The following is a 25097-nucleotide window of genomic DNA, read 5'->3' as shown; positions in this document are numbered from 1 at the left end:
TACCAACAGTGTATGAGGATTCTAATTTCTACACATTCTTGTTAGCTCTTTTGTTCCTTTGATAATGGCTACCCTAACAGGTGTGAGGGGATTATCTTGTGGTTTTGATTTGCATTTCTACAGTGATTACTGATGTTGAGCATCTTTTCATATATCTGATGATCATTTGTATGCCTTCTTTGGAGACATGTTTATTCAAGTCATAGGCCCATTTTTAATCTGGTTATTTGTTTTTTTGCTGTTGAATTGTAGGCATTCCTTATATATATTTTAGATATTAACTCTTTATCAGGTATGTGGTTTAAGATTTAAAAAGAGCCCGTCTGGTATGACTCGGTTGAGCATCGTCCCATGCATCAAGAGGTTGCTGGTTCGATTCCCAGTTCAGGGCACATGCTCAATCCCTTGTATAGGGTGTGTAGGAGGCAGCTGATTGATGTTTCTGTCTCTTCCTCTCCCTTCCTCTCTCTGGAAAAGAATCAATAAAAACATATTTTTTAAAAAAGAAGAAGAAAGAAAACCTGAATCCATGAAACTTCTAGAAGAAATCTAGGGGAAAAGCTTCATGACATTGGTCTAGGTAGGCAATGATTTCTTAATTATGTGACCAAAAACACAAGCACAATAACAATAATAGACAAATGGGACAATATCAAACTAAAAACTTTTGCACAGTAAAAAAACACAATCAAGCCCCAGCCAATGTGGCTCAGTTGGGCACACACCCAGGCTGTGGGTTCAACCCCTGGATGGGAGGAAACTGATCAGTGTTTTTCTCCCTCTCCCCCTCTCCCTTCCTCTCTCTCTAAAATCAATTTTAAAAGAAAGAAGAAGCCCTGGCCGGTTTGGCTCAGCGGTTAGAGCGTCGGCCTGCGGTCCGGAGAGACCCGGGTTCGGTTCCCGCTAAGGGCACGTACTTCGGTTGCAGTTTGTTCCCGGCCCTGGTTGGTCGTGCGGATGGCAGCCACTCGATGTGTCCCTTCACGTCGATGTTTCTGTCTCTCTCTCCCTTCCTCTCTCTCCCTCCCACTCTATCTGTACAAAAAAATGGAAAAATATCCTCGGGTGAGGATAAAAAAAAAAAAAAAAAAGAAAGAAGAAAAGAAAGGAAGGAAGGAACTGTTAACAGTAAAAAGGCAACATATGGGATGGGAGAAAACACTTTGAATGGTTTTAGAATCATCAAATCCACACACCATTATCAAAAGCACTTCGGGCTAGTTGTATTTTTTTAAATGTTTTTATTGATTTGAGAGAGAGAGAGGGAAACATCAATGTGAGAGGAAAACAATGATCAGCTGCCTCCCAGACCCTCCACTCACCCACTGGGGATCGAGTCCAAAACCCAGACATGTGCCCTGATCTGGAATCGAACCAGCAACTATTGGGTACATGGGATGATGCTGAACCAACTGAGTCATACCGGCTAGGGCAGGGCTAGTTGTATTTTAATATTCAGACTTTTTTCTTAAACATTTGAAAAGAAAATGATACATATACCACCTATTATTTTATATTTCAGTAGAATCCAGAGGAACCTCTCATAATCAAACACATTAATATTCAGCAAATATTTATACTGGCTACGATAAATAAGAACTATAAATAGCTTTACACTAGTTCATGTTAGATTACCCTCAAATGAATTGTGAAAAACTTTAAAGTTTTCTTTTATAATTCCAGGTTTTCTAATAAGGAATTGTGGACCTGTATTTTGAAATGCTTAAAATAATGATTTTAGATAAAATAATGATAATTTGTGTATTTTTTAACCTATTAAATAAAAGAGAAGAATGACCTGGTACTTAATTTTCTTCAAAACTAAAATCCACCTTTACTGAATGGTTTTCTATCTTTTTTTTATCTTGTATAAAACTGTTTTATTTAAATTTTATGAGAATGTGCCTAAATATATTAATTACAGTTTATTCTTACTCAGTTGGATATAATACACGGGTAGAACTTAATATATAAAGATTATGAAAGCACTTGGTAGAATTATGTAGATTTGTTGACTGATGAAGTTTTAGAAATTAGGAATAATTTCTTTGTGAATATTCATATGTAGTCTTTACATCAGAACTAGTACTGTTCTTTGTTGGCTTATCTTTAGATTGTTACATATTATAGCTTTAATTAATTCTTGAGCCTGGCTGGTGTAGCTTAGTGGATTAAGCATTGTCCCATAGACTGAGAAGTCACAGTTCAATTCCCAGTCAAGGCACATACCTGGGTTGCCAGCTCAATCCCCAGTGAGGGGCATGCAGAATGCAGCCAATTGATGTTCCTCTCTCACATCGATGTTTCTTCCTCTCTCCCTTTCTCTCTTTCTAAAAAAATCAATAAAAACATATTTTTAAAAATAATAGTGATAATGATAGTGATTCTTGATATTACAAAATTGCTTGTGAGTTAATACAGAAGTACCATGAGTTCCAAAGATTTGAGAGATCTTTTCTACTTAAAATTACAGAACTTCACCTGAAATATTGAACTAATTATATGTTTTATTTGATCATCTATGTGCTAGTACAGTATCATTTTTAGTTACTTAAACAGCTGTAGTACTTGCTTCTGTAAGAGAACACACAATTTCTTACATAATACCTAACACACAGTACACAAGCAATAAATTTTGGTGAAAAAAAACTACACTAGAGATGCATAGGAGTAAATTAAGTCCCATTCTTTACTGAAGCAACCAGTTTAATAGGAAACCCAAATATTAAAGCCTGAAAAGTTAAGTATTCATTCACTATAAAAATGTAAGAAATACCATATAACAATATGTCATAAGTTGTCAAATAAATTATAGTTTATTGGATTACAAAACAAATTATTTTTGAAGTTATTATTTATGTATGAAAAGATTTCCAGAAAACTAAGAATAAAATAGAATTTTGCTAATTTGATAAAGCCTAAATGCTGAAAGTCCATAGTAAACATTGTATTCAATTGAGAAATTTTGAACACAAACCAAATAAGATTGGGAGTTAATCTAAGAGATAAAATTCACATAAAATCCAGAAGCAATCAGCAGACTAGAATGGAGAAAATTCAGCAATATTCTCTAACAGCCATCTGAATGACACAAATTTAAAAGATTACCAATACAAAGTGTTTAGAGGGTTGTAGGAGAAGTCTTACATATAATGGTGGGAATATAAACTAGTACCGACATTCTGTAAATCAGTCAGTGTTTAATAAAATCAAGAATGCTTAATTCCTCTAAACCAGCACTCAGTGGAATTTTTACACAGGTCACTGAAGGTACAATCTTTGTAGCCATATTGCTTGTGGTCATGGTAGGGGGTATTTGGAGACAGCCTAGTTAAGTATGTATCACTGGTAGGGTGAATAATAATGATGGTGTAAAAGAAATAAAGGACCTATTCACAGAAAACTACAAGTCATTGAAAAAAGAAATAGAGGAAGATATAAAAAAGTGGAAGCACATACCTTGTCCATGGATTGGAAGAATTAACATTATTAAAATGTCCATACTACCCAAAGCAATCTATAGATTCAATGCAATCCCCAACAAAATACCAGTGACATACTTCACAGAACTAGAACAAATACTTCAGAAGTTCATATGGAACCAAAAAAGACCTCGAATAGCCACAGCAATCTTGAAAAAGAACAACAAAGTTGGAGGGATCACATTACCAGATTTCAGGTTATACTACAAAGCCACTGTAATCAAAACAGCCTGGTACGGGCACAAGAACAGACATATAGACCAGTGGAATATAACAGAGAACCCAGCATTGGACCCAAGGCAATATGCTCAATTAGTATTTGACAAAGGTGGCAAGAGCATACAGTGGAGTAAAGACAGTCTCTTTAATAAATGGTGTTGGGAAAATTGGACAGCTACATGCAAAAAAATGAAACTAGACCATCAACTTACACCATACACAAGAATAAACTCAAAATGGATAAAATACTTAAATGTGACTCATGAATCCATAAAAATCCTAGAAGAAAATGTAGACAACAAAATTTCAGACATCATACGTAGCAGAATTTTCACTGATACATCACCTAAGACAACAGAAACAAAGGAGAAAATGAACACATGGGACTACATCAAACTCAAAAACCTCTGCACAACAAAAGGTACAATCATCAAAATGGAAAGGCAACCCACTGTATGGGAGAGCATAATTGCCAATGATATATCAGATAAGGGGCTAATTTCCAATATATATAGAGTGCTCATACAACTCCACAAAAGGACGACAAAGAATCCAATTAAAAAATGGGCAGAGGACCTAAATAGACACCTCTCTAAACTGGACATACAAATGGCTAAGAGACATATGAAGAAATGCTCAACATCACTAATCATCAGAGAGATGCAAATTAAAACAACATTGAGGTCTCACCTCACACCTGTCAGAATGGCCGCCATCAACAAATCATCAAACAAGTGTTGGCGAGGGTGTGGAAACTCTAGTAAACTGCTGGTTGGAATGCAGACTGATGCATTCCACAATGGAAAACACTATGGTGTTACCTCAAAAAATTAAAAATTGAACTTCCATTTGACTTAAGTGATCCCACTTCTAGGAATATACCCTAAGAAGCCTGAAACACCAATCAGAAAGAATATATGTACCCCCATGTTTGTAGCAGCACTATTTACAATAGCTACAATCTGGAAACAGCCCAAATGTCCATCAGTAAACGAATGGATAAAAAAGCAGTGATACATATACACAGTGGAGTACTATGCAGCTGTAAGAAAGAAAGATCTTTTATTTTTTGAGACGACGTGGAGGGACCTGGAAAGTATCATCCTAAGCGAAACAAGTCAAACAGAGAAAGACAAGTATCATTGATCTCACTTATTTGTGCAATATAATGAACATAAAACAGTCTGAGGAATGGGGTGGTCCCAGAGACGTGTAAGTGGGTACAGACTAACAATCCCCAGAAGAAGGAGTGGTGGGAGAGAGATAAACCACAGAACTTATATGCATGTATGCATGAACAATGGACATGGACAACAAAACTGGGGACAACAAAGCAGGACGGGGAGGGAGAAGGGGGGTGGAATCAGTGGGGGAAAAAGGAGAAACATCTGTAACAAAAATAAATTAATTGAAAAAAAAAAGAATGATGATGTACTGTGAATATCAGTGCAGCTGGTAAAAATAATGGTGAGATCTTTAAAACTATAAGTTTTAAAACATAATTTAGAGAAAAAATAACAAAATGAGATTTTCAGTGCCATTTATATAAAGTTAAAACAGGTTAGAACATATTATGTAAAAATATTTAAGGACATATAGACAACACTTATAGTGGAGGAAAATAGGATACATTAGAAAAGAAAAATACAGTTGCGGAATTGTCACTCCTTTTATTTATGTGTATATAATTGAAATAAGAATGCAGATTTTTTTTTTCTGGGTGAATGCCTATTTCAGAAAATAGTGGAATTCTGTATGTTCATTAAAGTCACATTATAAGCGCATGTAACCTAGACAAATTTAACACCAGCAGAGGGTATGTAATTTTTGGCCTTCAGGGAGGAAATTTCAGGATACTAAGATACAGAAGAGCCTGTTTTATACGCTCAAAATTTCCACCATCTGTAGGAGACAAACCTCTTGTCCTTACATGGTATGGAGATGCTAGTTCCAATAATTATCCCCTTGGATCTGTTGGGTGCTCATATGGCTTAGCACATAACCAGTTTCTGTACAGAGCATCAAAAGTTGAAGAAAATTGTCCGGCCGGTGCAACTCAGTGGTTGAGTGTCGACCCATGTTCCAAGAGGTCACTGGTTTGATTCCCGGTCAGGATGCATGCCCAGGTTGGGGCCCAATCCCCAGTGGGGGGCATGCAGGAGGCAGCCAATTGATGTTCTCTCTCATCGGTGTTTCTGTCTTTCTCTCCCTCCCTCTCTCTTTAAAATCAATAAAGAAAAATATATATATTTTTTTAAAGTTGAGGAAAATTTATTAAAAGCTATAAAATGTTGATAGAAGGATCACCTGTTGAGTTTGTTACATCATGGTTTCCTAGACCCACTCAAGAATTTCTGATTTTGTAGATCTGGGTGGAGCTCATGAATTTGCATTTCTTATAAGCTCACAGGTAATTCTAATGCTGTTTGTCCAGTCTAAGGATCAGACTTTGAGAAATTCTGTAGGCAATGTTTTCTAATATGTGTTATGTGAACCACCATAAGCAGCAGCTTCCAGAGTCCTCACCCCAGATCAGCAAAATATAAACCTTATGATGGGCCCAGGAATGTGCATTTGAGATGCTGCTATGAACAACAAAATGTAAGAATACCATTGCAATAAGCATGAGAGAAAGCATGGTAGTATTTTAATTATCTGACTTTTTTATACCACTGAAAACAGGTGTACTAGGCCCATTTTGATCAGAACTGAGATCATATACTCAGCTGAAGCATAAATTTTTGTACTTGAGAAGATATGCTAAATATTAAAAGATGTTAAGGGTAAAATAAAATTTTGTTTAAAATGTAGTTTTTAAAAGTGTGCATACCCTAAAATAACCCAAAATCTGTATTAGAAGTATAAAAACCTACCTAAAAAAAACTAAAAAGTTTTCTATCTGGATTTTTCTGCTGGATATCAACATGCAATTTCAAATTATCATCTTTGTATTCATGCTATATTTTTAAGATACTCAAGTGCTAGGTTTTTTTCAGAACTTTCATTTCTAATCTACTTTTAAGTATCTAATTTCTTACAAGTTCTCAAAAACACTATCTTTTCTAATGCTACCTTTGAAAAGTTATAAACCCTCTAAGTGTTTTCTATTCTGTTAAATTTGACCATTTATTTTTCAGAGATGTTGGCATCGGGTGGATAATCTGTTCAGCTGGAGATGTGTAGTTTGTTCAATCCTGTATTTCTAAAAAAATATTTTAAAGTAGAATAACTGGCCCTGGCCAGGTGGCCCAGTTGGTGGTTCATCGTCCATACATCAAAAGGTTTCGGGTTCCATCCCTAGTTGGGGCATGTACAAGAGGCAACTGATGGATGTTTCTCTTTCACATTGATGTCTCTCTCTTACCCCTCTCTCTGTCTTCTTTCACCTCCCTCACTCCCTCCCCCATTCTCTCTCTAAAGTCAATAAACTATCCTCAGGGTGAGGATTAAAGAAAGAAAATACATAAATAAAGTAGAAAAATTGTAGAAATCTGGAGGTTACTGAAGAGAGAAGAAACTAATCAATAGGTTATCCCTTACTGGAATTCCAGAAAAATGTGTTTAATGTTAATACCTTCCTTAACTATCGCTTCTAACTAAGGTACAACTTTATTAAATTGCTACTAAATTGTATTAATTTTTTTATGGTTTTATTTAGTTATAATTATTTCAAAGACTGCCTTTGAGATTACTAACATTATAGAAATAAAAATTTCCAAATTTTGCTGGTTTTCTGAAATAAGTAGACATTCTTATGAGAGTAGTATGAAAAGCTTATTTAATTCAGTCATTTTCATTAATTGCTTAAAAACATTGATAAAAGATATGATTAAGTGAAAAAGAAGTTAAGGGTCATTGATGATTGTAAAGAGGCCGTTTTCATGGGCTAGAAAACCAGAGGAGAAACCAAAATTAACTAGATAAGGCATGAGAAGCTGAAAAAAAATGAAATGGAAAACTAAGCCAGTAGTTCTTACTCATTCATTGTCCCTCACCATCTGTGTTGTTCTGATTAACAGAATTCCAATTTGGTGACTGAAACACTAAGTATAAACTTAATCTAATGCCATACTAGTATTTTTGTAGCACTCTGTCCTGGAATGCTCTGCCTGGAGAGAGGGAGCATTTTATAAATAAAACCATTGCATACTTCTTTTGGTTAGGATAAATAATAAACACCTAGGTGACTCTGCAATATTCTGTTTTGTTGTTTTATACAATATGTTTCAATATTGTACCTATGTAAATGCAGGTACAAAAACTTGCCATACACTTCTTTAAATTTTTAAAGAGTAATTAAGTTCAATTTGCATATGTAATTGCTGGATTAACTGTATGAATGGATTTAGAAATGGTAGCTAAACCTATGTGATTGAAAATTATTAAAATTTATATTAGGAAACTTTTATAATGTATTTTCATTTTAACAAAAATTGTACAGAGACTTTTTAAGTATTTATAAACATAGTCTATGCTTACTTGAAACGTTAGTAGATTTAATTATGACAGTTTTGTTTTGGTACTAAAAGACGTATAGTTCACAGAAAATGCACTCTAAAAGTATCTATGAAAGCATACAAATTTGTTACTAATTTTAACCTTGTTCAAATACTTTAAGTAGGGAATTGAATGATTTTGGCTTGTTGAGAGGATGGCTCAAGAGCCACTTTTCATTACTTGTCATTCATTCATATTCACATTTTAAATTAATAAATGTCTTTAATTTGAAATGTAATCTATGAGTCGTAAATCTAGGGTAATATTCCAAAATTTGCAATTTTTTAACTTGTAAAGACATTTTGGATTTTTATAATTTTTCCCCATACATTATTGCATTTAATCTTATTACCTCAAGAAAAAGACATTTATGACTTTATCTGAGAATGTAAAGTTTGAGGTAGTGGTACAGCCCAAAAAAAACTGCCTTTTGTGCAGTTAAAGATAGGGGATGAGAATTTCAAGAGTAATGAGAATTGTAGGCATGGAGTTATATTCCTAGAAGTGAGCAACATAGAATGTGTGAATTATTTAAAAATAAATGTAACAAACTCTATACTAAACCTTAAAGGGTGTCTCTAAATAAACGAATTCTATACTAAACCTTAAAGGGTATCTCTAAATAATGATAAAAGATGGAAAGATCAAAGAAAATAATCTTGAAGGTTCAGAAAAACTTGTATTTTATTTTGTCACAGAGGCCAAGGGAAAAGGAGCTTCTAGAAGATAGGGAACTGTCAGCAGTACTAAATATTACAGAGATTGGGGGAAGAAAAGAGATGCAATGTATTTGACAAGTGAAGACAGCATGATGGGAATGAGAAATAGAGTATATGGAAGGAGGAGATGGATACTGTAGTCAGAGAATGGAACAACTGGTATAGATCATCATGAAAGGTACTGAAAGAAGAAAGATAATTTTTAAAAATGTATTGCTTTTTGTCTAGAAGATGGATCCAGTGATGTCAGCGGGGTATTGAAGTCCCCTGCTAGGATAGTATTGCTGTTGATTTCTCCTTTGAAGTCCTTCAAAAGATTTTTAATATGTTGGTGCTCCTAAATTGGGTGCATATATGTTTACCAAGGTTATATCTAACTGTTGGATAGATCCTTTCAATATTATGTAGTGGCCTTCTTTGTCTCTAGTTATGGCCTTCATTTTGAAATCTACTTTATCAGATGTGAGTATTGCTACCCCAGCTTTTTTTTTTGTTTTCCGTTTGCTTCAAAGATTTTTTTCCATCCCTTCACTTTCAACCTATGTGAGTCTTTTGTTGTGAGGTGGGTCTCTTATAAACAACATGTATATGAGTCATGCTTTCTTATCCAGTCAGCTACTCTGTCTTTTTATCGGAGCATTCAAACCATTCACATTTAAGGTGATTATTGATACGTAGTTATTTATTGCCATTTTTGTTTAGTGTGGTTAAATTTTTCTTCCTATTTCTTCTATTAATTACAGCAGTCCTTTTAGCATATCTTGCAGTGCTGGTTTGGTGATAATATATTCCCTTAGCCTTTTTTGTCTGGAAAGCTCTTTATTGAACTTCTATTTGACCCAGTGATCCCACTTCTAGGAATATACCCTAAGAGGCCTGAAACACCAGTCAGAAAGAATATATGTACCCCCATGTTCGTAGCAGCACTATTTACAATAGCTAAGGTCTGGAAACAGCCCAAATGTTCATCAGTAGACGAATGGATAAAAAAGCAGTGGCACATATACACAATGGAGTACTATGCAGCTGTAAGAAAGAAAGATCTTTTATTTTTTGAGACGACGTGGAGGGACCTGGAAAGTATCATCCTAAGCGAAACAAGTCAAACAGAAAGACAAGTATCATATGATCTCACTTATTTGTGGAATATAATGAACATAAAACAGTCTGAGGAATGGGGTGGTCCTAGAGACGTGCAAGTGGGGTACAGACTGACAATCCCCAGAAGAGGGAGTGGTGGGGAAGAGATAAACCACAGAGCTTATATGCATGTATGCATGAACAGTGGACATGGACAACAAAGCTGGGGACAGGGTGGGGAGGGAGGGAGAGGGGGGAATCAGTGGGGGGAAAGGAGAAACATCTATAACAAAAATAATTAATAAAAAATATATTCATTTTTATTGTTGAAAGTATTACAGATGTCCCTCTTTTTTCCCCATTGACCCCCTCCTTTCCGCTCCGACCCCCCTCCTCCTTCCCCAGCCTAGTGTTGGTGTTGATTGGTTGTGCATATGTACATATAATCTACTTATTATAATAACTAAGATAATTATAATAAATAAGAAAGATAATGAAGGTGGCACTTGGTTGGAAAGGCAGGGTTCCTGGAGAGGGAAAGTACTTTACATATAAATCTTTTTGTTATTTAAATATACAAACCTTAGATATTTGATACCTAAAGATAAAGGCAACATAATAATGTTAGAATGAAGTTCTTATATACTGCTGTTTACCAGTCAACTGCTTTATTTCTGGTTATTTTTAGTTGTCCAAACTCCAAACATTTTCTGTTTGGAACATTGAAGTTAGAACATTTTATTTCATGCATAAATGAATGTACTTTAAGTGTACAGTTCTCAGATAGATGCTTGACATTCGCAGGTACTCAGAAATAATTATTGGTTATTTTATTTATTCTTTTTTTCCCTGGATTTTTCCAAAAAGGAATTGAGCAATTTACAGTAACACAAGTAAGTCAGAATTAACTAAAGGAATAGATACAGAAATCGAGACAAATGGAAAATAAGCATAGTTACAGTAAGGTGAAGCCAGAGACGGTAGTTGACAGAAGCAGTGAGGTCTTTTGAAGCTATTAAAATTAATCTGCAAATGTATGGACATTTTTTTTACATTTTGATTCAAAGTAACCGATTGGAGGAGAAAAGACACTTTTGAGAAAATTGGGATAAAATTGAACATAAACTGAGTATTAGATTGGGACCAACAGTGGCATAAAAAAAAAGAAAAAATTTCTTATTATGGATTCATATTGTAGTATTCACAGGTGAAATTATGAATGTCTGAGATTTGCTTTAAAATAGTCCAGCAAAAATAAGGGGGAAGGAAGGCTGAAGAGATTATTGATAAAACAAAAGTGTCAGAATATTAATTTTTGAAGCTGAGTGACTCATATTAGGTACATGAGAGCTGATGTATGTTTTGAAATTTCTATTATAATAAGTTGAAAATAAAAATGGATGGTAGTTTTGGTTCTGAGATACATAATGGCTAAAGACAAGTAACTTCATTTTTAACAGTGGAATGTTTTATATTATTAAATGCCAAAATTAGCAGTCAAAATAAGAAACAAAAAAAGTTATGCCCTGGCCAGTGTTTGGTTGAGTTGGTTGGAGCATAGTACTGTACACCAAAAGATTTCCGTCTCGGTTCCCAATCAGGGCACATACCTAGGTTTTGGGTTTGCTCCCCAGTTGGTTTTAAATGGAAGGCAACGGATAAGTGTTCTTTTCTCTCACATCGATGTCCTTGTGGCCCCCTACCCCCTTCCTCTCTAAAATCAATAAGCATATCCTCAGGTGAGGATTAAAAATAAAAAAATAAAGTAATGAGAAGCAACTTATATGTAAATTCCCTTCAACTCCCTTTTGTTTACCTTTAAGTGCATAACCTGCTTGTTGAACTGAACTAATCTGTATCTCACAACAGTAAAAGTGTTTAACTTTTGAAGAGATTTAAATTTTTCTTTTTCTCTAATAACTTATCTTCGGATGATTGTTAAAAACGGAGAAAGTTTAAAGTTACTCTGGTTTTTTAATGTTAGATTTTGCAAAGTTGGGTTATTTATGTCAGATTTGAAAATAACTATAAAAATATTTGTTTTGCTATGTCAGCTTTCAGGCTTAACTTCTAGAATAAGCTGTGTTTTTCTGTTGAAGTAAAAAGTTTAACTTAGTCTTGAATTGCATGCTTTTTGTTCAATCACTGGGAATAGGGAAATTCAGATATTGCATTTAGTCGTAAGGGCTATAGTTGAATTTTCACTCTTTATGAAATTATTTTAGCTACATTGGTGTTTTACCTTTTCTGTCTTGTTTAAGAGATAAGTCCCTGCCTTATAGTTACATCTACCTCAAATTTGCAAAAATTAGTTTAACACTAGGTTAGTTAAATTTAGTATCTAATCTATGGCTTAATATCTAGGTGTGTAATAATCTAAGGGTTTATCTCTCTTTAGAAAGCCACTAGAGCACAGTTGCTAATGAACAGTGTAATACCCAAATTACATCAAAGAGATTCTTTTGTTTCTCTTCCGGAATCCACCTCCAGCCTAAATCTCTCCCATCTTTAACAACAACAAAAAAGTCATAAACCCAGAAGTCAATCCCTAAAAAAAAAACACACACACAAATGTTAGCTAGATTGGGCTATGAGTAATCTAGGTCAGAAATTGGAAATCAGAATAGATAAGAGGCCAGTAATGTCTGTAACCGCATTAAAAGGGTATTACCAAATTTATAATTACCTGTGGACCACATCAATCCTTCTCTCTCTAATCTCCATCCTATTTAAAGGCAATCTCTCCACTAATGTTCATTTATTCCAATGCTTCGTACACCTTGACAGCAAGGTGTCTTTTTTTTTTTTTTTAATTCTCACCTGAGGACATTTTTGCATTTATCTTCAGATAGAGTGGGAGGGAAAGAAGGAGGAAGAGAGAGAGAAACATCGATGTGAGAGAGACACATACTGGTTGCCACCCACACAACCCCACCTGGGGCCGGGGACAAACTGCAACTGACTTACGTGCCCTTAGCGGGAACCGAACCTGGGCCTCTCTGGTCCACCGGCCGACACTCGAACCACTGAGCCAAACTGACCAGGGCACTGTATTTTTTATCTTCTCTCTTATCTATGCAAATGCCTAGTATACTACCACAATACAGTAGACACTCAAATAACACTAGTTCATTCTTTTGTTTCTCTTCCAGAATCCACCTCCAGCCTAAATCTCTCCCATCTTTAACAACAACAAAAAAGTCATAAACCCAGAAGTTATTATTTTACTTTTTTTTTGTAATCTAGTTTATTTGACCTCTCTTTAAAATTTATTTTTGGTAACTATTTTCTAAAGAATTTCTCTTAATTTGAAACTATTATACACAGTTTTTCAAGTACTATTTTCACCTCTATGATCAATTCTCTGGTTGACTGACTCTCTTCCTCTCCTGGGCTGCGATGTATGGTTATGCAGATTGTATACTACACAGCTCTTGAGGGTATTGTTCACATTGTTATCTATGTAAAAGGCCCTCCTTGGCACTGTACATTATACAATTTAACTGACTATATGCAGCAGCTCTGCTCATGCTTTAAATGCATTGATATTCCACAAATTTCTGTCTGAGGACCTCTCTTTATACCATAAAAGGCTCTCAGAATCAATGGATGGACTCTAGCCTTAATCCTGTTTTTTAGCCCAAACTGACATAGATATGCCTTTCTATATTTCTAACCTGGAGCTCTCTTCTGAATTTCAGATTTTTCCCTAAATGTCATGAAGGACTCACAGTGACAGATTTAACTTAGAATCTTTTTAACTCACATTCTTCCATCCCCTCAACCTTAACTGTATTCATATCCTGTATTCTTTATTTCAGGTTCCATCTGAGAGCTATCTCAAGTCCTTCCTTTAACCTTATTTCTTTTATTTAATTAGTCAACTAGATTCTACCCCCTAAACCCGACGTTTTCAATGTTTTGATCTTGGTACCCCCTTATATTCTTAAAAATTATTAAGGACTCTAAGAACTTCTATCATGTGTGTTATATCTGTATTTTAGAAATTAAAAATAAAGTTTTAAATATGTGTTTATAAGTAATACAAAACTATTATATATTGACATAAGTACTATTTTATGAAAAATAACTATTTTCTAAAACAAAAAAAATGTACTAAGAACAATAGAGTTGTTGTTTTATATTTTTGCTAAATTCTCTTATGTGCTTCTGCATTGAATTTATTTTGATATATTGTTTGGGTTATATATCCAGTCTCACACAGATATATAGTTGGAACAGGGAGAAATTTTTCAGATAGTTGGTACCACATCAGAACTCATCTGGTGATGGTTTAATGATGAAAGGTTAATTGCAATGTGGAATCTGAAATTATGTCAATGAACTTTTTATCCTAGTACATTAAAATCTATTATGAGTAATTTCATGTAGTGTTAAATGTTGATTCACTGAGTTATATGGGTATTCCAAATGTGGGCATGTCATTATGCAATATTTTTTTTAAATCACACTTGTTAAAACAGCACCAATTTTATGAGAAAAGTTTTAAGTAGTGGGAAGATATCAAAGCTCTCTGTTGCTAAGTCAAGTTTTCCAAAGTTCTGTTTTTTGATTGAACACTTGAATTTTATCATTGGCAACAAATGCTTTAAGTTGTTTTTCTTGACGTAACAGGCTCCCTTCATGTATTTTTGAGAAAGTGTCTGTCAGGTAGCCTTTTAGGTAAAAAAGTGAAAGAGTTAGTGTCATGAGAAGAATGGCTAGTTTGCTTGAAATTCAGATAATCACACAACTCTTTTTTCTTATGACAACCATATTCAGTATATAGCAGGTGTGCTTTATGAAAACATTCTGATTTGTTACACAATATTAAGAGAAGTTTAATTAGAGGTCATGATTTAATAAAATCAGTAATCTTTATTTTTCAACCTGGATATTCTTAAGTGAAACCATATTTTCTACTGCAAGGATGGGGTGTAGTGAATATAATGATTCTAGTACATAGTTTGGTGCTGCTGTTTTATTAATTCATACTAATATGTCAGCAGTTTTTCCCACCATTGTTTTTACACTGTCAGTGCAAATATCCACCTGGTGAGAGAGGTCAAATAGCATTTAAATAATACTTTGGTGTTATTTGGAAGTAGTTTTGACCTCATAGATGAATACTCTGAAAAGATCCCAGAGTTCCCTAAGGGTCCATAGACTGTACTAGCACAATTGGATAAAATCCAAATTCCTTCATAGAACATAAAAGGTCCTTTGTTATCATACCTGCCTTACTAACTTCTATACCTATCACTACATACTTCTTACTCTTTCAGCCAAGCTGAATTTATTGTAATTCCCCTAACACATCATAATACCTATAATTCATATATTTGCATATGCCGTTCTTTCTACCTGGCATACTCTCACTTTCAGTTCCTACCTACACCTTCATTTGTGCACATCATTTAAAAATCACTACATGACAAGGATATTTATATTTTGTTATGATTTTAAATTTTATCATAGAACTTATACAGTTTTCTTGTTATTTTGCTTATTTGTCATTTTCTCCCATTAATTTGTGAGTTGCTTGAGGTCAGGAACTGTGTCTGTCTTTGTACTCCCTAGTACTTACCAAGAGTGAGGCTTTAGTAATCATTTAATCAGTATTTGAATGTTTTATTGAATTTCATAAAAACTTCTAATAGTATCCTTAGGTAGAGTTGCTGATGAACAGTAAAAAGGCCACAGATGGGCAGAAAAAGGAAAAAAACAATATACACAGTGGGGCAAAAGTAGGTTTATAGTTGCAAATACGTGAAAGAGTTTATTCTTGTATTATTATTAATATTGTATTATTTTTCATCTGAACAGCTTGTAAACCTACTTTTGTCATACCCTGTATATGTGGCTCAGCCACTTTGATAAAGTAATGTATCTTTATTTCCATAATTTTTGCTATAAGTAAAATTGAAGGGAACATTTCAGTTTATATCTGTATTCCTGAAAAATTGTAATGAATTGAATTAAATTGTAGTCAAACAGGTCACATTTTGAAAAATTAACTTCCTTAATATTTTATACTTCAACATCTAATAAATTTAGCTTTTTTTCTAATTTAGTATTTTAACATGAAGAGGAAAATAACAGGATACTCCTACATTTTTATTAATATTTTCAAACTGGTAAGCCTTGAAATGTTATGATTATAAAATTATCTTTTAAATAGTCTATCTTGTTTTATATTAAAATTTGGTTGGTGATATTTTGTATCTTGAGTTTAATATAGTAAAATAAAATTTTATATGGCAGAATACAGCCTGCATCAATATAAAGAACCTCTTTTAAAATGAAGAAAACAATTTCACCAAGATTTCCTGATATATAAAACTTCAAATTTTAAATAAAAATGTCTATATGTAGGTTTAGTGACATTCAGATTACTAAAAGCTGGTTTTATAGATTGTACTTTCCTGCCCATTGACCATTTCATTGTTCATTAGCACCTGACTAGAAGAAATAAAATAATTTTAAAAAGGAATCATTTTGGGCCTCACTAATTTATAATTTATGATGACTGAAATACTAGACTGAAAGTTATCTTTTTACAGACCAAGGGCTAGGTGTTGCCTAGTCAATTTAAATTGTTTACAAAATTGAAATCTTTCATAGGCCTTTAAGTGCTTTATAATGGATTTGATTATAAATCATGCCTTTAGAGCATATTAGTTGATTAAGAGCTCATAATTGAGATTTCTCCAAAAAGATTTGGAATTAGTGAAGTATGTTAACATATAGTCAGATTTATTTCTTTTCTGTTTTTGCAAAGGTAACTTTGACCAAAAATTATTTTTGGGAATTTTGTTTTAAATTCTTACGCAATTCTATCCCTATTGCCTTACATTTTAAAGAATTGGTAAATCAGATCTCTATGTCAGTGTTATGTATAATGAGAATGCCATGGTACCTACTGAGACTCAAAGTGGGTTTTACTTACATGCTTCCTTAAAAATTGTATTTTAATTCCATGGATTTAAAGAAATTATTGATTGTAAAATATTCATAATGGTTACCTAAACTCAGAAATTAGTGTTATTGGGTTAGTAGATCAATTGCAGTAACATCAAGTTGTATATTTAATTTCATAAATTTCTTTTGAGAGTAGTTCCCTTTATACCATTATTTTATATATAAAAGAATACACTGGAAATTGAAAACCAAAAGATGCATAGTGATTTTGCTCATGAATTATTTGTTTTCTAGCATTCATTTACTACATACATTGTCATCTGTTGGTTCTTTTCTTTATTTCATAATTAAGTTCAAAGTTCAGCATTTTTTATCTAATTTAACATTTTCATATTTTTAAAGGTCCCCAGGTGCATCCAATTTTTCAACTTTACCAAAGATCTCTCCTTCATCTCTATCAAATAATTATAACAACATCAACAACAGAAAGTAAGCACTGAATCTTAAAAACTCTTTGTTTAATTGATCACCCTATTGTGGTTGCAAAAAATCTCTTGTATCTAAAATTTAGGATAAAAGTCTTAATGCATTAAAATTGATTTTTTTTAAATTACTGATAAATTTTCTAGGAGTAACTTCACAGGAAAGAACACATAGTTACAAACTTTTCCTTGATTTAATACATATACTACAGTAACTTACAGAGAAATAAAGCACTTTCAGAATTTTACATTTTAACCACTAAGAAATCTGTTAGATTTACATTTTAACACATAGAAATCTGTTAGAATTCAATTTTTTAGAAAGTATAAATTTCGGCTGTCATTATAGAACTAGATATGTAATCACCTACAATATATAGTATTTTTAAAAAGTGTACATCAGTGATTCTCAACTGTAAAGCATACACGTTTTTACATTTATTAAAAGGACAGTCACCTTTTCTTTAAAGAGTTAAGAGAAACAGTTTCCTTGCCCCATCCTGAATAATATTCACAATCTTGATATTAATAAAAGTTAGTGAAAGTGTGTACTTTATTGCTGGAAGAAAAAATGTTGAAAATCACTTGGGCTTCACGAGATCATCTGGTGTGGGTGTATTACCTTAAAAATTGGCATGATTTTTATTTTATAAAAAAGGATAAAAAGAAAGCTTTCATTTTAATTAGCCCAGTCAAATTATGAGAAGAACTTTAATCTAGACATGATTATAATTTTCTTATATCCTGGTCATATACATTGTGGTTTATGTGTTAGGTTAACAGTATTTATGTAGTTAAATATTTGTACTACTTCTCCAGTTCATAAATAGCATCTGATTATCCCAAAGAGTAAATTCAAAAAGACTAAACCTATTTGTGAAATCTTTAAAATAACACCATTAATTGAATATATACATTATTTAGTTTTCCCTTAAAATTTATATTTGGGGAAGGGCCTGAGGTAACTGACAAAATTACTTTAACATGCATCTGGATTATTATAAATATATATTAGCCAAAATAATTGGGAAAGGAAAAACAATGAGAAAACACTAATCTTACTAAATATCACAACCTATAATAAAGATACAAGAATTCTAATAGCACTGTGCTGACCAGGAAAACACCTACAGATCAGTGGATTAAGAGAGCTCAGAAACAAACCTTTATATAGAAAATAGTTTAATGTGATCAGAAAGCATTCCAGACTGATAGAGAACGGAGCAGGTTATCTAGGAAATGTAGGGAAAATTGGATCACTATTGAGAATTTTTCTTTAAAACTTTAAATTACTTTTTGTTGGGTACATAAAAATTAAAAGGTAAATAATGGAAAAATTACTTGCAAATGACAAATTAAGGGTTAATATTTTTAATATATCAAGTTCATAAAAATATGTGAGAAATTTTCTAAGACATTTAGAAAAATGAGCAAATAATGCATCTGGCAATAAAAATAAAAGAAAATATGTAAACATTTTAAATGTTCAAATTCACTAGTAATTAGGGATATGTAAATTAAAATCATAAAAATCTCCATCTACTTTCTCCCACCTCAATCTCATTGGGAAAAATTAAATGATGAATATTTATTCTTGTAAGGATTCTGTGTGAGTAGTTTAAGTATTAGTACAACTTTTCTAGAAAAGAGTTTTTCGTATGTATTAAGATTTAAAACATTCATTCCCTTATTTTAGTAATTCATAAAAAGTTATGTACACCATAGTGTAATAACATTACATTGTATGTAATAGTGAAATAGCAAAGATGTTGTAAATATCCAAAATGGCAGGGTAGTGTGTTCTTTTCTATTTAAAAATGTTTATCCACAGGTAAAAGAGTAAAAGAAAATATTCCCCTTAATCTGGTTAATGTTTTTTATGGTTAAATCATCAAAAGTAATTTTTTCATGGGAGATAAAATATTACTTGTGTTTCTACAATTGCAGATGGCTCCCATATTTACTATAAAAGAATTCATTTCCAGGTATAACATGTACTTATAGTTATTCTTTGGAGATATTTTTAACATTGTATGTAGCCTGTATTAAACATTAAACGGGAGTTGCTATGTTAATATATGTAGTCCTGGTGTGTTTCTATTTTTGTCTTATTTCCCTGTGATAGTAAAAATATGACAGTAAAATCTAATCCCAAAACCTCTGACTGCAGAAACTATTAAGAGAGGAATTGGAGTGTTTTCTGACTTTTAAAATATGGTTTACTAATGACCCTACTCTTGTGACTAGATTATATATTTAACTATTGGTATTTGTGTATTTTAGGCCCCAAAATAGTCTTGTCATATTAGGAAATAGATACTGAACAAATAGCTACTGAGGAACAAAATTTAAACATTTATAATATGGAAAATATTTTTACATTTTTAAAACACTTTCATTAATACTATCATAATTATCTAAACAGTTATTTCACATAAAATTATTTCTTCATTTTTCATTCAATTTGTGGAAATAAGTAGCAGCTTAAGACTTCAGATGGAAATAGCATAGTTTCTTTAATTAAAAAAATATAAAATGGGTAATGACCTTAGAGTATGTGCATTTTTGAAACTTATGTATGTGGAGATTTCTACAAGTATAACGTATATATTAAAATCTGTAGTTATGACCCACAAGTTTGTTAAATTTATTTTGAAATTCAAGACTTGACTAAACTTCAGAAATAAGAATATTAGTTATAAAGGCTAATAACAAAGTATACTTTGAATTATATGACTTTAATAAACCTTTTATTGAGGACTAATATTATGAAGAATTAGTTGCTGGAATATTGTTTGTTTACCATATGTAGTTATTTTACCAGTTATACAGCATTTGTTCTTGCCCTAATTATAATTTAAGCACATTTTTAATGTGTACCAAATTTATTTTTATTTCCTGTATTTTTCTCTCTTGCTACATTTGCCTTGATACAATATTGCCTTTAAATTTCTTTTTACTGTATTTATTGTCTCAGCTCTTGGTGCTCCACATCAGAACACATTTCATATTTTCTGTTAATTGATTTAAAGCTCTTATTTGAAATGTAAATGACTCCCTGTAAGATATTAAGCTAGGAAAAGGACCCAGATTTTGGAGAATGCCAGAACTAGCTAGCCATCTGACTCTTAACGAGTTACTTGCTGAGAGCATCATTTCATCAACTGCAAAGTGACCATAATTATAGTTATAAGGATTAAATTATAGATGTATAATGTTTATGTGAAATGTAAGTACTAATTGAAAAGTCAGTCTGCAATTTTTATAAAAAGATAGCTCAGTTTTACAAAATAAAGTTACATTCTTAATGTATATTTATTTAAGGTGAGAGAATTAATCTAGTATAGTACTTAAATTCCCATTAAGATTACTGGCAAATTTATTTATTTTTGTGAAGTAGTAAAGCTTTATAGGATGGAGGACTAGTTTTACTCTCTTTAGGAAACAAAGCGGAAATAGTATTGAAAAAATAGAAACTATCCTTCATGCCTAGGTTTCCATGTACTTTGTCAAAGTATTTAAAGAACTGCTGATTTTGGTGTTTCCATTACAGACTTTAATACTTGATTTAGAAAGCCCATAACATGTGGATGATAAGTGACCAATCAAGATAGTATTCTAAGTTTATCACTTTTCATTATCATTGTGCATCTAGACTACCTCAGTCTTTGAAAGCTTATACTACTTACCCCTGTCACTTAAATTGAAATGTACAAATCCTTTAAGGATTCAGATTTTAAAAGACAAAATTAAAAACTGAATTTCCGAATAAGTTTTTTGTTTATTTCTCAGTAAATAAGAAAAACTGTTCCAGCCGCAAAGAAGAACAGAGCTTCCAGCATCCATTTTTGATAGTGTGGGAGAGACAGATAGCGGAATATATACTTATGGAATAAGCATGTAAATGCGCTTTTAGTCTTCACTTGTGAGCATGCATGTATGTGCGTGCGTACGCACAAATGTGCACCTGTATGTGTGTGTAAGTGTAGGCATGAGCATGCATCTTGGAATACCTTCCCTATATACTAACTGTTTAAATTTTGTATTTTTATAGCCAGAATATATGAGTTTTATTAATGTGTAGGATGTGTAGAACATATAGGCCTTGCCTTTTTTTTTTTAGTATATATAGCAGACCTTGATTTTAGCACTTCTTATAGAAATTAAAAAAAAACAGGACTCAGTTTTTTGTTGCATATCTTCCAAGTCTAATTCAAGAATCCAATCATCAGTCATTGAGTGAACCTGTATTGAATTGCTTATAGGTGCTTTGCACTTTATTAGTTACTGGAGATATAAAATAAAATATGAATCCAGCCAGTGTGGCTCAGTGGTTGAGCGTCGACCCATGCACTAAGAGGTCGCTTGTTCAAATCCCATTCGGGACAGATGCCCAGATTGTGGGCCCGATCCCCAGTGGGGAGGGCATGCAGGAGGCAGCCAATTGATGTTCTTTCTCATTGATGTTTCTCTCTCTCTTTCCCTTCCTCTCTCTCTAAAATCAATAAAGGAAAAAAATTTTTTTAAATGAATTATAAGGCTAATGATCTTCAAAAACCAAAAGATGCTTGAATTCTATTTGTTTCATACATTTTTTGTTTAAGTTTAAAACAGGCATATAGCTACAAGACTAGCTATTCTGAATTTGAATTGATCTAAGTTGTATTTCTTTGGACACTGCTGTTTTTGTTCAGTCTTGGGGTGGATTGTTGTTTCATTTTAGTCTGAAAGTTGGTCTTTTTGTTTGTGATGTTTTCTTAGAAATGTAAAAATATTAGTGGGCTAGCATTGTGTATGTAATTTTGGTTGATGTGGTTTTGTGTGTTTTACCTGTTTAGCTTGTTGGGGTGTGTTTGTGTGTGTTAACTTAAGACTGTTAGGACAGGCTGTGGCACAGTCCACTTAAACTATTAAAATAATAAATTGGGAGTATAGAAGCTATAAAACATCATATTTGAAATTATAAGTAAAAACTAATTTTTAAAAATATTAACAAATTGTGGCCAATTTAGATTGTCATATTTATTTGTAACAGTTTTTTTTATTTACATCATCATTTGCTTTTAGCAAATAACCTTGATTCTTGTTCAGGTTGCTACTAATAAGTTTTTAAAAGATTATTGAAAATATGCTTTTAAATTATATTCAAAGTATCCATCATAAAAGTTTTACAAGATAACCTATTTAAAATTAAGGGGGAATCCATATTTTTCCAGAAAATTATTTTTTTATTGCATCTAAAAAGAAAGAAGGATTGTTTAACTTATTGATTGACTTTTCTTAATTCTTCCTAAAATTACCTTGATTCTTTTCTAAGATTGAAGATTATATCTTTTTTCAAGATTATAATTTTATTATACTGATTATACAAATTATTCTGAGGTTATAGTTACCTAGTTAAGTAAACTGCATTATTCTAACAAACTAGAAAGAAGAAAAGCCAAATAATTCTGGAATGTACTTGCTTAGAATCATTTCATTTTTGCATTCCTGATCACCCCTGGCTTTTTTCCACATTTGAGTACTAAATTTTGCTAGTCTAGCACAGAAACTATAAATAGAATTTTCAGTACATCAGAATAGTGATGTCACAGAGGCCTTGTAAATTCTGCTCTCACCTGTAAATAAAGTATAATTCTTCATGTTTCTACTGTTCTCTTACAGTAGCAGGATGTAAAAGGGACATAAATGAGATGATTTATTACTGCGGGTGGTGTTTAAAATCTAAATGTTTTAAATTTGATGGAGCAATGAAGAATGGAGCAAACTGTGAAGCTGCTCCAGTTAATCAAGGGTAGAAAGATATAATAGTGGTTTTGGTTGGTGTGGTATATGATGCAGTGATTTTGTTGATTGGATGAGGAATATTTTAATTAAAGGAGTATATTGGTTTAGGCTGTGTCTTAAAAAGAACCTGAGTTAAGTGCTTTATAAAAAAAGTTTAATGACTGACCACCTACCTCAAATAGGTTTAACTATATTGTAATACTTGACTGCATTGAGAAAAATATATTTTGTTTTCTTCCAGTGTGAAAAATTCAAATTATTGTCTCCCATCATATACTACTTATAAGAACTATGATTATTCAGAACCTGGAAGAAACAATGAACAGCCAGGACTCTGTGGTCTAAGTAATTTGGGAAATACGTGTTTCATGAACTCAGCTATTCAGGTAGGTATTTCCAAACAATGTGATACTCGTGTGTTTCATGGAAGTCAGTAACACAAGAAGAGTAGACTTGGGTTTTACATGCCAGAACATTAGTATTATATATGCTTTGAGTGTTTTTACTTTCATGGAATATGTAAGCATACACATTTAACTCACACATTCTAGTGCTGGTAGTAGAATATCTTTATCTTGTTCCAAAATTAGGTGGCTTGTGATTGATTACCACATAGTAGAAGATTGTAATTCCAAACAGAAAACCTAGACTCTCTGAGAAGAAAAGAAAGCTGGGGAGATCTCTACATACTCAGTAGAAGTCTTTTGGTTTATTTTGGACATTGGTAGGAATGTTAGAGAGTGAATATTTCATGGTCACCAGTCCTCTAACTAAATAAAATTACTTTTAAATCTTCTTTTACCTTAACATGAAATTAAAATTTTAAAAAAAAATTTATGAACCTCCTTTCATATACATATTTTAAACATCACTTTCCCTTAAAGATCTTTAATTTGGGGATATAAGAGATCACTGCCCTTTTTTTCCCTGTCTCTCCATGGCGCTTCCCCTTTTCATCCTACTTGGCTATACCCTCTTCCAGCTTAACTTGTCCAATATTTATGTCTTTGATTTTGAAGTAACAATATATATAAATATATTTCAATATCACTGTCACTATGTATAAAATCAGAGCTGGTTATTTATTACCCCTTTCATAAATAAAACTCTTTTTCAAAAACTCTAAATAATGATATATACTGTTTTTGATATTTGAATTATAAGTTTTTTGTTTTGTTTTTGCAAATTATAAATTTTTACTTTTAAGTTTGCAATTTTCTGTTCTTTATTCATATTTAATACTGAATTTCCTATGCCTAGGAGGCAACCTCCAAAGATGAAGATAAAATGCAGAGTATGAATTGATAAGGACATTATTGTATATCTTTTTGACTGTCTGAGAAAAGCATAGGACTTTCACCATCCCAAATTCTAAATAAACCCTTTTGTATACTGTCATTAATCCATTGTTCCCTAAATCAACCATTATCTTTATAGCATTCTTGGGAAATTAGATTTAAACTGTTATAACTGTTTAGACCAGGAGTTGGCAATCTTTTAGAAATGCACAAGAGGTCATAATTGATTAATTTCTATTTCTTGGTTTAGAATTGAGACACTTAGGAAGTAGCCTATCTGTTTAAGCAGATACTGTGTAGATTAATAAAGTCTTTCTTTAAATCTTCTTTGATGAGTAATGTTGTTTATACTTTAATGTGAATTACTATATTCAAAATTGTTTTTCTAGGATCTTAGCACTAATTAAATAAACAATTAAATTTTTATCTTTATTTTTCTGGAAGAGGAGAAATGGAACTCATTTGAGAAGTGCTAGGCCAAAGCATATTGTCCTTATAGTTACTTAGATAACAAAGTAAAGTGCATTAGTGTTGAACCTTCAGAAATAGGGATTGGGCAGACAAATTGTAATTTTGTTTGTAATCTGTTGGATTACCCTACCTGATCATTGA

At 32.4% G+C, this 25097-nt stretch overlaps 1 protein-coding gene across 12 annotated transcripts in view; it reads left to right on the top strand.

Moving 5' to 3' along the window:
* The window catches only part of USP15 (ubiquitin specific peptidase 15), a 118936-nt gene that overhangs the window by 44096 nt on the left and 49743 nt on the right, over positions 1 to 25097 (top strand). For 8 of the 12 annotated variants that reach the window (XM_036251851.1, XM_036251855.1, XM_036251852.1 and 5 more), the window contains 2 exons: positions 17321 to 17407; positions 23429 to 23573. In XM_036251851.1, coding sequence (XP_036107744.1) covers positions 17321 to 17407; positions 23429 to 23573 — 232 coding nt within the window. Of the gene's footprint in view, positions 1 to 8896; positions 9075 to 16071; positions 16135 to 17320; positions 17408 to 23428; positions 23574 to 25097 lie in introns of those variants that run through there. The other 4 variants (XM_036251860.1, XR_004958317.1, XM_036251853.1 and 1 more) reach the window with 4 other exon arrangements.

Source organism: Molossus molossus, unplaced genomic scaffold (genome assembly GCF_014108415.1).
Source record: "Molossus molossus isolate mMolMol1 unplaced genomic scaffold, mMolMol1.p scaffold_m16_p_10, whole genome shotgun sequence".
Taxonomy (NCBI): Eukaryota; Metazoa; Chordata; class Mammalia; order Chiroptera; family Molossidae; genus Molossus; species Molossus molossus.
The sequence above is the reverse complement of the archived record's forward strand: the minus strand, read 5'-3'. Positions and strand labels throughout refer to the sequence as shown.